The 15,747-nt window shown below is 41.9% G+C and overlaps 1 protein-coding gene across 4 annotated transcripts in view; it reads right to left on the reverse strand.

Annotated features, from left to right (window-relative positions):
• Ube2h (ubiquitin conjugating enzyme E2 H) overlaps positions 1-15,747 on the reverse strand; it is an 83,167-nt gene that overhangs the window by 24,970 nt on the left and 42,450 nt on the right. For all 4 annotated transcript variants that reach the window (XM_075953757.1, XM_075953756.1, XM_075953755.1 and 1 more), the window contains exons 2-3: positions 14,359-14,435; positions 13,104-13,178 (exon numbers count right to left, since the gene is read on the reverse strand). In XM_075953757.1, coding sequence (XP_075809872.1) covers positions 13,104-13,178; positions 14,359-14,435 — 152 coding nt within the window. The remainder of the gene's footprint in view (positions 1-13,103; positions 13,179-14,358; positions 14,436-15,747) is intronic.

A 15,747-nucleotide genomic window follows, 5' to 3' on the forward strand; every position in this document is an offset into this window, starting at 1 on the left:
TATCCCAAACTAATAGGAGCGCTCATGTCTTAAAAGGAAAAAATTTCCTTGTAACCCTAGGAAAATGCTAATAACATACATCCAGTTAAACTATGAGAATGCTGGATGTTAACACTGTAACGTCTGGCTCACACCTTTAATTCCAGCAACAGGGAGGTAGTGGCTGGAGGATCTCTGAGTTTGAGGCCAGCCTGTTCTATATAGTGAGGTTCTAGGTAGCTAGGATACACAGGCATCTTGGGGGCGGGGGGGAGTGAGTGAGGAGTCAAGAACTAAATAAAAACCCAGCCCAGAGATGATGGTGCACACCTTTAACCCCAGCACTTGGGACGCAGAGACAGAAGATCTCTGAGAGTTTGAGGCCAACCTGGTCAACAGAGCAAGTTCCAAGACAGCCAAGGGTACACAGAGAAACCCTGTATCAGGGGAAAAGAAAGAACTAAAAACCCACCCTATGGATGGGGCTAAAGAAGTGCAGAATACTAAAGGACCTGGAATCCTACACAGTTCAGCATAATGAACTACATCAATGTGTCTGTCAGTTTGGGCAGATCTAAAGTTACGTTTCATGGTGCCTTCTAAATATTCGTTTACACCTACAGTTAGTGATGGTCTCAGCTTTCTCAGGGGAACTTCCTTCAGTGGACAGTAGTTAATTCAAATGCTGAGTGACCGCTTGAACACTTAGGCCTAAATGGGACCTACCCCAAGGTTCAGAAACATGGAAGAGGAGGCAGAAAGAATGCTAAGAGGCAGAGATGGCAAAGAGTGCTGTGGTAATGTTCTGTCTTCTGGACACAAACTCACAGCTACCCACAAAAGATCTGGGCAGTAAGAACAGCCAACATTTCAGCAGACAGAACTAGATCTGTGGGTATGCTTTGGGGGCGAGGGAAGGTCATAAGGCAGGAGGGCATACTGGGAATTTCTGGAGAAGAATGGAAGGAAGGAGTGTGTAGGGTGGTTATGATCAAGATACGAGGTGTGTTTGTGTATATAAATTTGCCAAATGATAAATTAAAAACACTCTTTAAACAAGGCAAAAACCACATAAAAGACTGACGTATTGATAATATAGTACTATTTAGATGATAACAAAGTAATCCTTATGTTCTGTGCTTTAGGGAAAACTTCTAATGAAACACATAGATCAAAGTTGCAAAGGTATTTTAACTAGGCTACAAAGCCATCCAAACAGACTGGGGAGAGGATTAGCCCTGATTACCTGATCTGCTCGGGTTGTGCTACACACGGTCATCAGAAGACAGAAGCAGGGTTTCAAGCCTGAGACCAGCCTGGGTGATACAGTCAGAAAGATTCCTTTTTTTAAAAAGAGAGGCAGAGCTGGAGAGATGGCTCAGAGGCTAAGAGCACTGGCAACTCCAAGCAACCACATGGTGGCTCACAACCATCTGTAATGAGATCTAGTGCCTTTTTCTGGCCTGCAGACAGAAACTGTATACATAATAAATAATTCGTTTAAAAAAAAGTAAAAAGATAGGCGGCTGGAGAGTTGACTCAGCAGTTAAAAGCAGATGACTGCGATTACTAGAGGCCTGAGTTCAGTTCCCAGCATCCACAAGATGGCTCACAATTTTACCTGTAACTCCATATACAGGAAACCTGACATCCTCTGGCCTCACATGGCGCGCGTGTGCGTGCACTCACACACACGCTCACACACACACACACACAAAATTAAAAAAAATTAAAAATAAAGAAAAAGAGACAAAGTAGGCCTTGGAGAGAGAGTTCAGTGATTAAAAACTGCCTGCTCTTCCAGGGCACCTGGGTTCAATTCCCAGCACCCATGTAACAGCTAACAACTATCCGTAACTCCATTTCCAGGGAATTTGATTTCCTCTTCTGGCAGTGCATGCACACACATAATGCACAAACATACATGCCTGTAAAAATTCACACATACAAAATAAAATAATCATTTAAAAAGGAGAGACAAAATACTTGGGTATTTTTGCCTTTTTTTCTACACAGCCAGTATGCACATAGATAAGAAGCTGGAAACAGACTCAGCTGAGACACTTTTGCAGTTTTCAAATCCTATCCCTCCCCACTTCCTTACAATCCATCCCCAGTGTGAAAAGCCCGAATGTCAAGTGTTTGAACGACAGCTCCAGTATTTCCTTTCCTGGTTTAATGTTAATAAAAAACCTTTCAAATAAACAAAACAATATAAAGTGGGTTTTTTTGTTTGTTTGTTTGTGTTTTGGTTTTGAGACAGGGTTCCTTTGTGTAGCCTTGGTTGTCCTGAAACTCACTCTGTAGACCAGGCTGGCCTTGAACTTACAGGGCTCCATCTGCCTCTGCCTAGAGGCGTGCACTACTACTACCTGGCTCAATATCAAGTTTTTAAGGTAGATTTAGCTATGTGTATTAACTAGTGCTAAATCTTCTAAAAGAAAATGATCAATAAAACCAAACCAACTATTCTGAGATCTCACTTCTTAATTTTCTCTTGTTTAAATAAAACAAAATCCATTACAAAAAAAAAATCCAAAACTCCCTCAGCTTGTGAAGTACATGGTCCCCAAGATCTGTTGCACTTAGGAATATACTATCATCTCACTCAAAGGATTTCAGAGTTTGACCTCATACCTGCAAGGTTCCTCCCCGTGTCTCCCAAGCACTGGGGTTAAACCAAGGGTCTCACTCATGCAAATTGAGTATTCTACAAGAGATCTACCCCACAGCCTACAGGAAATGAACAGGAAACAAAACTGAAGCACTACGCTTTTAACTAAGAATGATTCTCTTATATGAACTACAGCAGTTGGTAACTACTATTAATAATCCAAAGATGCTCTTGGTACTTAACACCCCGCTTCTGCTAGAACCTGTAGTGAACACCAGGGAAGCAAAGGCTCTCAGAACTGACTATAGATAGGGCTTGTCTGGAGAGCTCTGTACAACAAGCATGTCATGTGTTGGATTAGAAGGTGGCTAGTGTTATGAAAGTAAAAAAAAAAAAAAAAAGGACGACAAGGGGCAGAGGTTGCAATTAGGTGAAAAGTGCATCAGAAGCTTGTTTCATTTATACTTTAGAAGATCAGCCAAGATACTAGCTGAAGTGAAGGGATGAGGAACAAAAGACAAGGTAGGGAGCAGAGAGAACGTTAGCCATCAAGAAGGGACAAGCCACTGACAACAGCATCTTAACATAGTCTTGTTTTTAAATAAATGGCTGTCAAAAAGCAAACAAAAAAGGCTCAATAGGCTCCGAGCACCGTCAATATTTGTTGGATGAAACAATGGCGTATCTCAAACAAAATGGAATGAATGGGAATTGGGAATCCTACAAGGGAATTAAGCCTCAGCAATCTGAGGCTATAGGGCACCTTAAAGGACTGAGAATGACGTTGGTCAAGAGCTCTGACTACATCAAAGTTATCCATGAAAAATTAAAGTATCCCCCTTTTTGGCTCTAGCCTGAAGAGTAACCACAATCAGAGTCCATACAGTTTCTACACTATTTTCAGCTAAATTTCAATATGGCCTTGTTTAAATATAGGAGCATATAAAAGAAGTGCCAAAAACTTCATAAATATACTTTTAGTAACAAAAGATTTGGAGCCCAGAGCTGCTAAGAATTAACACCATCAGGGGCTAGAGAGATGGCTCAGCAGTTGAGAACACTGGCTACTCTTCCAGAGGACCTGGGTTCAGTTCCCAGCACCAACATGGCAGCTTATAGCTGTCTAACTCCAGTTCCAGGAGATCTGAGTCCCTCACAGACATACCCACAGACAAAACACAATGTACATTAAAATAAAAAAATAAATTTATTAAAAAATAAAAAAAAATAAAAGAATTAACACCATCGCCGAGCAGTGGCGGCACACACCTTTAATCCCAGCACTTGGGAGGCAGAAGCAGGCAGATCCCTGAGTTTGAGGCCAGCCAGGACTATTTCACAGAGAAACCCTGTCTTGGGACAAAAAAATAATTACCACCATCTAAAAGGCAAAGTACTAACCTGGCAAAGGGTTCTGGCCCTCACTTTGCTACCAACTGCAGGCACTGGTCCAGCAGTCACCTCATTTCCAAACATGGGTCTGAGAAACAGCTGGACTGTTTCACTTCTAAAACCCCCATTCTTACTCAATTTCTAGAGGTGCTATGAGCGCCAAAAATCTAGGATTTAGTTAACAGTGCCAAGAGCTCCAAGAACAGAGGACTTTAAAGGAAATGGCCAGCAAAGTCATTAAAGGACAGTGGCTTTGTAGGGCAGCACCACTACGTGGAATATTCTAGAACACATCCAGAACTACTGTGCTACACTACCACAGAGAGCCAAAGAAACCCACTGACTATTCCAGAGTGAGCAATATCAACTGACAACTTCACCTTCAAGGACCAGGTACTAACAGACCAACACTACCTGAGAAACCCTCTCAGACCACAAAGAGATCTTCCAATTGCAGGCTTTTATTTAAAAAAAAAATATTTCTTTCAAAAATTATTTCTTGAGAATTTCATACATGTATACAATGTACTTTGATCATATTCATCATACCCCTACTTCCAACTCCATCTGGATCCTTCCCCTAACAGACTATCTGATACTGGAAGGATGTACCAGGCGTTTGAAGGTTGGGGAGAATATGAACATCAATGCGTGTGTTTCAGACATGGTCTATGTAGTCTTGGCTGGCCTGGAACTTGCGATGAACCTCCTTTGAAAGTACGTAGATTATAGGCATATGCTCAGCTCAAACTGTTAAAAAACAAAATAAAACCCAGAGCCAATCAATAAAAAGGAACATTTACTTTACATTTACTCTTGGACAAGCTGTGTGCAGAGTTTCTGACAAAGCCATTTATTAGTCTAGACAATGCTGCCAACAGTGAAACTTGTGGGTTCGGAAGAGAGAAGACTGGGAAAGCAGACCAGGAATTCAGAGAAGGGAGGTTCTCAGGCCTGAGCCTGTTGGCCCTGGCACAGTCTCCTTCTTTTTGGCAATACTGCTACCACAGTAAGGAGTATGTCCAAACAAGAGAATTTCATCCAATACTTGATTCCATTTGACCATAAACTACTATGAAGGTGTTTTAAGAGAATGTATTTGAAGACAGCTTTTATGGAAACATGGTGAGTAAACGCAGCATGTCCTAGAGACAGAGACGGACACACACACGGACACACACACACACACACACACACACACACACACACACGAGCCTGACTTCAGGGTCCCATGGTACTAGACAAGTGTTCTCCCTTGTGGCTTTAACGTTTTACTTTTATAGCTTCATACTAATGACCAAATCTATAGGTGAATAAACATGCTGGGGTCAATCCCCTTTCTGCCAAATTTATCTTGATGATAATGCAAAGTCAGAGAAATGATTAAGGATACACGGGAAGGAAAGAAAGGCAAAGGCAGACGTGTAGCTCTATCCAAGGGACAGATAGCCAGGACTGAAGTGGTTGAGGTTTGCTGTGTGCCTGATGCAATTTAACTGTAAGTGTATGAATCCTTATGAGAAAATAGTAAGTGAAAACGTTAATGTTATACATATGCTCAAATAAATATCTCAGAAAACAGACAATTCAAAACCAAGGTTCTGCTTTCTAAAGTAGGCGTTTAAAATATACTTAGGGGTGAAGAATACAGCTTGGTGGTGGAGCTGGTGCTTATTTAAGTATGAAGCCGTGGGTTCAATTTCCGGTACCAAAAGGCCTTTGCCCTTCTTTCCTTGCCACATACACAGAAACACAAAACTAAAAGGTATCTTTTCCTGTACTGTTTCAGGATATCCATTTTTATAGAGTCTTAGCTTCAATCTCCGCCCAACACTCGGCGTTGGAATGACCCAGCTGTGTGCACTGTTGGGGCAGCAGTCTCTTCACAACGGCCTTCCCTACAGGAGAGACGGAGCTGGGCTCTGTTCAGGTGAGGAACCAAGCGAGGAGCTCACTCTCAAAGTCCTGTGTTGGAGAAACTTCTGAACTGAGGCTCAGTTTCTGGCAATCATAACTTAGTGAGGGTCCTCTCTTCTGCTTCTGTCTTTTTCTCTGCTAATTTGGAATCTGAGGGCTGGGTGGGTAAGAAAAGTACATTTATAACTAAGCAAAGGTGAAAGGTCACCCTTCAAGAGTACTCCTCTTCTACTAAACTAGTAAGTTACCAAAACCTTTAGCCTGCCTGCTGATTGTTTCATTTTTATCCTTCAGTGTCTGCTCATTCATCCAGTCACACTGTGAGATCTGGAAGGATTTTCACAGCAGCAGGAAGACAGTACAAAATTTCCAAGTTTCTAAACTTTTTTAAAGACATCTCTCACACTGTGTAACTCTTACTAGTCCGGAACTTGCTATGAAGACCAGGCTGGCCTCAAACTCAAAAGAGACCTGCCTGCCAATGTCTCCTAACGCTGGGATTCTGAAGGTACACACTACCACATCTGTTCTGTCTCTAACAATCAAAGTCATGGTGAAAAGCTTAGACTCATGTCAGACTGTCTAACAGGGAGCTCTTTATTCTCAAGACTAGAGTAAGTAATGTCATCCACACACTAGAGGGATGTCAGGAACATCAAACAACTTAGCGTAAGTATAGCACCCTTACAATAACTGGCATACTGTAAGCATGCAGTAGTGACAATTTTGGCCACTAAGAATGGTGGTGCATAGAACCTAGAACAGGAGACAGTGCAAATTAGAGGTCAGCCTCGTCTACAAAGTAGAGAGCTTAATCCTGTCTCAAGGTAACAAAAAAATCCAAAGACTGGGGTATACACCTCAGTGTTAAGAGGACCTAGAATGCACTAGGCCCTGAGTTCAGTCTCCAGCATTCTTAATAAAGACAACGAAAAAAGGAACTTAATTTCATTTTATTGAGCTTAAGTAAGTTACCTTGCACTCCCCCATCTTTCTTTTTTGAAATAAGGTCTCAGTATGGAGACCAGGGTAGCCTCAAAATTAGAACCTTCTTGCCCCAACCTCTGAAGTGCTGGGGTTACAGGTGTTCCCTTATCATGTCTAGCCAAATAATGTCTTGCTATTGTTTGCATCCTAGAAATGAAACTCTCCACCATACACAAACATCACTTTTTTAAAAAAATTATTTAATCTTTTTTTTTTTTTTTTTTTTTGAGACAGGGTTTCCTTTTGCAGCCCTGGCTCTCCTGGAACCTGCTCTACAGACCAGGATGACCTTGAAATCAAAGATTTGCCTGCCTTTGCCCCTCAAGGGATTAAAGGAGTGCACCACCACCACCAAGGTTTAAATTTAAATTTACGTGTATAAATGTGTTCACAGAGGCCCAAGTAGGCTAGAAGAGGACACTGGGATGCCCTGAAGCTGCAGTTACAGGCTGTCCAACATGGGTATGGGGGTACCAACGTCTATCTAGTCTTCTGCAAGAATAGTTAAGAGCTTTTAACCACTGATCCATCTCTCTATCCCCCATAACCATTTTTTTTATAAATGTCAAAGTGTGTCTGTGATTTTGATGTTGATATACATTTCATAAAATTGCATCACAATGGACATATAATCTATAATACTCCAACAGTAATTAAACAGTATTCTGACAGAATAAAAACAAAACAATCAGAAAAACCCCGCCAGAATGTTGCCATAGACTTGGCAACTCGTTATGGTGTTACTTCTCGGCCTTGAGACAACTGAATGAGACCATCTCTGAAGTGCTCGTCAACAACACCAGAAACATAAATTTTAAGTGGTGTGAACATGCTTTTCAAAGGGAACTAAGACACCTACCCTCTGCCAAGACAGGGTTTCTCTGTGTAGCCTTGGAACTTGCTTTGTAGACAAGGCAGGCCTTGAACTCATAAAAGATCCACTGCCTCTGCCCACCAAGGGCTGGGACTAAAGGTGTGCGCCACCTTGCCCACTTCATATTCCCAGGACACACCGAGAATTGTCATATCTACAAACAACGATGCCTCTCCTACAGTCTCCTTTCCTAACCAAGGATTTTCTGATATTCAGCTTCTTCCTACCAGCCAGCCCTTGTTCAGCTTGAGACGGAGGAGCCGCCACCATCACTCGGCAGCAGTCCTCTGCAGCCCTCCCTGGAGTTGTTCCAGCAGCAGGACCACTGCTGCCCAAAGCCCCACCAAAGCTCATGTGCTCCACAAGCACAGTAGTGTTCTGTGCCTGACACAATCCTCCCACGTGTTGCCATTATCTGTGGATTGCCTATAACCGAGACAACGCGAATGCTAGTTACATTTTATCATTCAGGAATGTACACATTCCTTAAAAGATAAACTAGGTTTCAGATTGTTTTTGGTGCATAGTGGGTGGGTCCAGTCAGTGATACAGAATCCTTGGGTTTAGAGGGCAAATTGTAGGGTAATATTAAATAGATATCCATCCATTCTAATAGCCTTCAATGCCATAAGCCCTGAGTAGCTGTGTATGAGGGTTGCTAGTAAAATAGAGCATTATTGGAGTTTCCATCTATATATTGAGTTTTTTGTTTTTGTTTTTGTTTTTTTAAGTTTTTAGAGAAAGGATTTCTCTGTGTAACAGTCCTGGCTGTCCTGGAACTCGCTTTGCAGACCTGGCTGGCCTTGAACTCACAAGGACCCACCAGTCTCTGAGTGCTGGGATTAAAGGTGTGCTCCACTACCACCCTGCTCACACTTCGTATCTTAGCCAGCCTCCCAGCACGGGAGGCTAGTACTTTTGAATTCTTCTTGTTGGCATACTCTTTCCCTGATCTAGGATGATGAGGGCTGTCTTTAAGTATTAAATGTCGTTTTAAATTTGCCAGAAGAGAATCATGCTCGCTTCTGTACCCCTAGCACTTGAGCTACATCAGCAGAGCAGGAAACCAGTAGACTCGGCGAAATGAGCCACCAACCATATTTTAATGTACTCTCTGACCGTTCATTTTCAGAGCACCCGTGACAGAAAAATTTCACAGCTGCATTCTCATAGTAATGACTTTAAAATGATTCATAAAATCTTCCTACTTCGTTTCTCTACTGAAATTCAAAGACAGCCATTTGAGATAGGAACTGCATTCAAATCATCGAAGTATGGAGGGACGCAAGTGATCTAAGTGGAATGTTGTCTTAGTTCAAAATTTCACTTATTTATACAAATATGTGGTAGCCCAAGTAAGCCTTTGTTAAAAGTGACTAACCCCAAATCTCTCATGATTGACACACTCCTCTCCATTCTGAAACTTCAGCACTTCCCTCAGCTATGCACATTAGTTCTGGGGGAAACTATAGACTATTTCCATCCAGGAGCATATGGAATAGAACTAACTAAGCATACTAAGTTCTAAAGTTACTCATACTATATTACAAAACTTCATTCCTAAAATAGTGAGGTAACTTCTTATTTTGTTTTTCAAGGTAGGGTTTCTCTGTAGCTTTGGTGCCTGTCCTAGAACTAGCTCTTGTAGACCAGGCTGGCCTTGAACTCACAGAGATCCGCCTGCCTCTGCCTCCTGAGTGCTGGGATTAAAGGTGTGCACTACCACCAACCGGTTTGTGAGGTAATTTCCGACCATAGTGCAATGTACTACCCTTCATTACTAGCACAAGCATAAAAATGTGGTTACTAGAGTAGCTTTCAACTAAAAATTTAAGACGGATTTTGATTAGTCTGACAACCTAAACTATCCTACTTAGATGACAGGCTGGTCTGTGCTAAAGGTCTGTGCTACAGGGCAGGACAGTTCACTGTGTAGTCAAGGAGCACCTTAACTCCTGATCCCTCTGCTTCTGATCAGACTGGCTATAAAAAAAAAAAATCACAAACTCTGTAGCTCAACCAATTATAACTTCATTTAAAAAAAATCATTACTCTTTTTGGCTACACATAAAACAATTTGTTGTTGTTTGGGGACTTACAATGTAGTTTTGCAGAACAGGCTGAAACTAGAGTAACATCCAGCTGTCTGTAAAGCGATGTGCTACCGTGCCCAGGACGCACCAAGGACAATGGTGGTGGTGGTGTTGCCCTTTCCCAATGCGCACTCAGCTGCCGCACATCTTGCTCTGGTGGAAGCTTTCTCTAGCTAACACAGAATCTGGAGAACAGAATGAGAGCTGGTGCAGCAGAGTCTTCATGGACTGAGGACTATTTGGGATTCTGAATGTTTCTAAAATTCCCATTTGCCCTCACATCTCCAATGCTTTGTAATGAGAGCAAAATATGTCCTTTTTAATAAAAACTCTCTTTTCTAGAGGCACAGCTTCACACATCTTCTAAAGAATATTTGGTGCTTTATGTCCATCTATTCTTACCAACCTTCCTAATGTCAAGAAGTGTGGCCATACCCTTTGAGTACTTAATGAGTCAATTAACGACAAGCACATAGAATTCACCTAATTCTAACAGGGTCCCAGGTAGTCCCTTGAGTCCTTGGCCCTCTTGACTCCACCCTCTCATAGTGCTGACACTTCAAGTAATTACCACTTCAAGTAGTGTTCATTTTTCCTGTTTTGTGTTTATATAAATACAATTTAGGTGAGGTCGTGATATGTTGCAAGGCTGATTTCCAACTCCTAGCCCCGAGCAATCCTCCTACCTCAACCACCGGATTATTGGGACTATAGAGGCATGAAGCACCAAGTCCAATTTCCTATCTTTTAAAGATATTGGGAGGGGGGTGTCAATATGTTGTTCAACTGGCTCAAACTTGTAGGCTCAAGCAATCCTCCTATCTCACTGGGCACTGGTAGAACACGCCTTTAATCCCAGCACTTGGAAGGCAGAGGCAGGCAGATCTCTGTGAGTTCGAGGCCAGCCTGGTCTACAGAGCAAGTTCTAGGACTGGCTCCCTAGCTAATGAGAAACCTTGTCTTAAAAAAAAGGGAAAAAATAAAAAAAGTCTGTCCACAAATGGAAAAAAAAAAAAAACAAACCCTAGAATTATTGTATGCAGTGGCACCTGTCTTTAATCCCAGTGCTGGAGGCAGAGACAGGCTGGAGCTCACTGGCCAGGCAACCTAGCCTAACTGTGAGACCTAGGTCCCAGCAAGAGAGACTGTCTCAAAAAAAAAAGTATATAGTTCCTAAAGAACACCACCTGAGGTTGACGTCTGACTTCCATACACCAACAAGTACACACGCCTGCACATTAACTCATACACACAAATTATATGCTCATAAGTATCTTAAAATCCAAGCTAAGGTTGATGGTGTACAACTGCGAACAGGACAGACGGAAGGCCTATCTGAGTCTGAACAGAGGCGGGTGGGCGTGGGTGCACACATGCACACACACAGCGCTAACATAGAAGATGTGTTATTTATTACTTAAGGGCTAGGGGCTGAACTCGGGGCCTCATACATGCCAGGCAAGCACTCTGCCACCAAGCTATGCCTCTCAATTCCACATCTTAATATTTAAGAGCTTAAGTTAAACTCAGGAACTGTAGATACTGGAACAGTATTTATATATATGAACATTAGTTACTGTTTTATATATTCTTAGCTCATTTAAAGCCACATATGCTGTAAATGTGCTTGTCTTAAGAGTGGTAAATAACTGAAAAAAAAAGAACTGTAGATACAGACACTATGTGAGAAAGATTTTTACGAGTAAGTTGAGTTCACTTCATTTCCTTTCTCTTCTGTTTAATACCATGTCTCCACAACTCAAAAACTAAGCCTTGCCTTTCATAAATGAGCTACTGCCTCTCAAAATGCTTAAAGCACATCTTAACAGTATTACGTTGTTGATGACTTGAAAATGGGTCAACCCACAAACTGATTAACTCTTATGTAATTCTCCTCTGAAGGAAAGAACAGCTTGTACAAGTATTTCAACTAAATCAACTTCCTCAAAGGAAGACGACATTCATTTGTTAAGTATCAAATTCTGAAAAGTATAGAGAATGGCAAATTGAAACTTATGAATGTTAAATTAGCTTGGTCATAACCAACTGTATACCATGTCATTAACTTGGGAATTTGGGTCATTAGCAGATGAAGAATACTTTAAGTTTAGGTATTTTAGGGCAGCAGACACATGCAGCTACATGGTGGAGTGCCTGCCTAGAATGTGCCAGGTCCAGAGTCTGACCCCAGCAATGGAGCAGAAAAGAGTCTTTTAGGATAAACTTTAGACAGCTATAGTGAACTGTACCCTTTGCCTGGGACAACAGGTTAAAGTTTAAGGAAGAGCTGCATTTCTGCAGCACAGGCTGCATTCCCACAGTATATGCTTGGCTTCTACAAGCCCTGTTTCCTGTAAGCAGCAATGCAAAATAACAAAACTATATATATACTTGGAATGCCAATTTTCTGTCTTTAAATAGATGTTTACGACACATTTTAAAGTTTATATTTGAACTATTGCAATAGAACAAGACACTAAAGTTAGGAGACACATGAATAAACCAGGCATGGGAAACCACAGCAGAAAAGCCCTCTGAAGAGATTGACACCCACTTCTCGTCGCTGTGGAATGAGGTTGGGGAAAGGCTTTGATCGGCAGCCACGCAGGCTGCTGTCCAGCATGCCCATGAGCTGCTGCCACCCCTATGGCTACAGCTCAGAGCCCCTGCTGCACTGAAGCCATTTCTCACCTGTTGATCCATAAGTATCTCGGGGACGGCTGCAGGGTTAGAGAACCTACCTAAAGACCCGAAGGGAAAGAACACTAAGAATTCCCCAGCTTAGGAAAGAATCACAGATGCTCTTTAGTACATAAAACTCTACAGGAAGTGAAGTGGTTTAAGACCGTGGCAAGGCTGCAGCTCCTGCATCACCCTTACTGCACACATCCTCCTAACACACTATCTGCTCTACACAGAAACCTGAAAGCCTGGGAGCAAAGCAAACTTCAGAAAAAAGGTTTTTGCTGGAGTAGGAGTTAGTCTAAACTGCAGGAGACTAGGCATTAGTTCTGAAGATAGCTCTTAACTGTAGCCCCATGGGACCCCATGTCCTCTTTCAGTGTGAGGACATACATGTATACAAAAGATCCACATACATAATAAGTAAATAAACCTTTTTTTTTAAAGCCAAGAAAGGAGAAATTCAGTTCGGTAAGTTGGGACTTAATCATCTCTCACAAAATATAAGATTTTTATGTTCCTCTTATATTTCAGAATGTCTTGTAGAAGCCAAGTCATCACATACCTATAGATGGAGATTTGAAAGGGTATTTATCAGGAAGATCCACTCTAACTTTCCACACGCCACCTTCATATGGTGCTGGAACAGAAATAAAACATGTTATCCATTAGGACAGGACTGTGTCTTCAAATGAGAAAATAAATACAAGTGTAAATGAACATCAAATCACTTTCTCTCCTGAAAAAGGCCTCAAACTAATTGCTTAAAGAGTCAGGAACTAGCTGGACGTGGTGACATAGGTTACAATGCGGGCAATCAGGAGATAAGGCGGGTTCCAGGCTAGCCTGGTTTACAGAGTGAGATCCTGTCTCAAAGGGGAAAAAAGTTCAGGACCAAACTATAATCAGCAGAGTAGATAACTCTATGTTCGGATTAATTTGCTTTTTCTTTAGGCTTGTCTAACAGAACAGCTTGTTCTATTAGAACTATCCTGTTCTAATTAGAATCTATCATCGCTTATTTAGTTAGGAAGCTAAGGTTGCTGAGGACCCAAGGGCTGACTGGAATAGAGTAACTTCAAGCTAGCTTGAACAACTTAGTGAGAACCTGCTTAAATGCAAAAAGATGGGGGGGGGGGGGGGGGAAGAGGTGACTCAGGAATTAAGAGCACTTGTTACTCTTGCAGAGGACCCAGGTTAAATTTCTAGCACCCCCACACACTGTGGCTCACAGCAACCCCTAACTCCAATTCCAGGGAAGCCAATGACCTCTTCTGGCTTCTCAGGGAATCGAGGACACACATGGTGCGCATACACATATATAGGCAAAATACTCATATGCATAGAAAATAAACCGCTTTTATAAGTAAACAAAGAAAGGGCTGGGGAATGTAACTCAGTGGTAGAGCATTTCCCCAACATGCACAAGCACGGGGTCAACCACCAGTACCAGAAAACAATTAAAAACAAAACACACCACACACATTTTCTTTTATCCAGAGTCAAGCAAATATTCACTCTCTTACATGATACTGTTAAACACCACTAATTATTTAGTAAGAGATAGTCATGTTCCTTATTTTTCCTACTTCAACCAACCACCCCCCCAAAAACAGAACAGAATATATACTTAATATACACAGAAACTTAACCTGGATCCTATTCAGAGAACACTTGTTTGCCCATCTACAACAAAACCCAAAATTTGTGAGAGAATAAATGCATGAATAACAAAGATTTCTTCACTCGCTGGCTCCTGTTGATAGCCCTACTGTCTAGTAAAGATTATAAAAAGAACACATACCCACACATGTACTTACTTCCTTGTGGTCCATAAAACTTGACAACAAATTCATTGAGTCCTCCTAGAATTGTAACCTCATGTTTGCTTTCGATGCTGAAGTAGAAAGTAAAGGAAATTACACAGGCTTTATATATATAGCACAGTTTACAAATGTTACCAGTCTTGACACACTGCTGTAAATGTAAAACATACATAACAACTCTTGTAGTTTAAAGTCAGGACCAGGGAGACATGTTACTTGGCAATGAGCGTGCCATGAGGGCATGAGGAGCTGAGTCTGATCCCCAGCACCTACTCCAAAAACTAGGCATGGTGGCCTGCAGCTACAACCCTAACAAACACCAAGGATGCAGAGACGGGCAGATCCCAGGGGCTCCATGACCAGTCAGCATAACCAGTAAGTCTTAGGTCCTGGTGAGAAACCCTGCCTCAAAACCATGGTAGGCCAAGCATGGTGGCCTTCAATTCTAGCACTGAAAAGGCAGAGGCAGGTGGATCCCAGTCTTTTAAAACTAGCCTGATATACACAGCATGTGCCAGGGCAGTCAGGACTACATAGTAAGATCTTGCTACAAACCAACCAACCAATCCCCACTGCTCAAAACAAAGAAGATGGCTGCTAAGACAACACCTGAGGCTGACCTCAGGCCTACACACACACACACGAATACATGTGTACTACACATATACACCATATACACATACAGACCTCTGGGCTCCACATGCTCACACATATGAATGCATGTGTACACACACACACATATGAACACATGTGTACATATACATACACAGTACACAGACCTCTGGCCTCCACGTACACACACTTCTAGCCCCCACACGCACACACACATGAATGCATGTGTACAAGTGTACACACAAAGAATAGTATGAGTCATTCACAGGATACTAAATCAATCCACATTAGTAAAAAGGCAGGCTACTGCTGTAAAGTCCTGTTTCTGCTTTGTGGCCTACCCATTAATGACTCCACAACAGAAATTTTAGGTGGTAAAGGCCTTGATCTCCCTGTAACAAGGAAAAATGTATTCAAAAAGTTTGGACATAGGAAAACTGGCATAATTTCTTGTTGGTCAAGTCATGTATGTCTGTATGTCTGTTTTAGGGTAATGTTTTTTCCTGAGTGAACCACCCCAGCATCTTCGAAGCACTCCAAAACTAAACACATTTAAAACATTTTAAAGCTTTTTCAAAAAGCACCTATGTCATGAGGGGAAAGCAACACCAGTGATAATGAAACTCAATGTAAGCAATGAAGACCTTTCTATAGAAACAAAATCTCTTTACAAGTGAGACCCAGAAGCCAGGTGGTGGTGACACAGGCCTGTAATCCCAGCACTAAGGAGACAGAGACAGGTGCTACTCTATGAGCGAGTTCCAGGATAGT

This window comes from Microtus pennsylvanicus, chromosome 19 (assembly GCF_037038515.1).
Source record: "Microtus pennsylvanicus isolate mMicPen1 chromosome 19, mMicPen1.hap1, whole genome shotgun sequence".
Lineage (NCBI taxonomy): Eukaryota > Metazoa > Chordata > Mammalia > Rodentia > Cricetidae > Microtus > Microtus pennsylvanicus.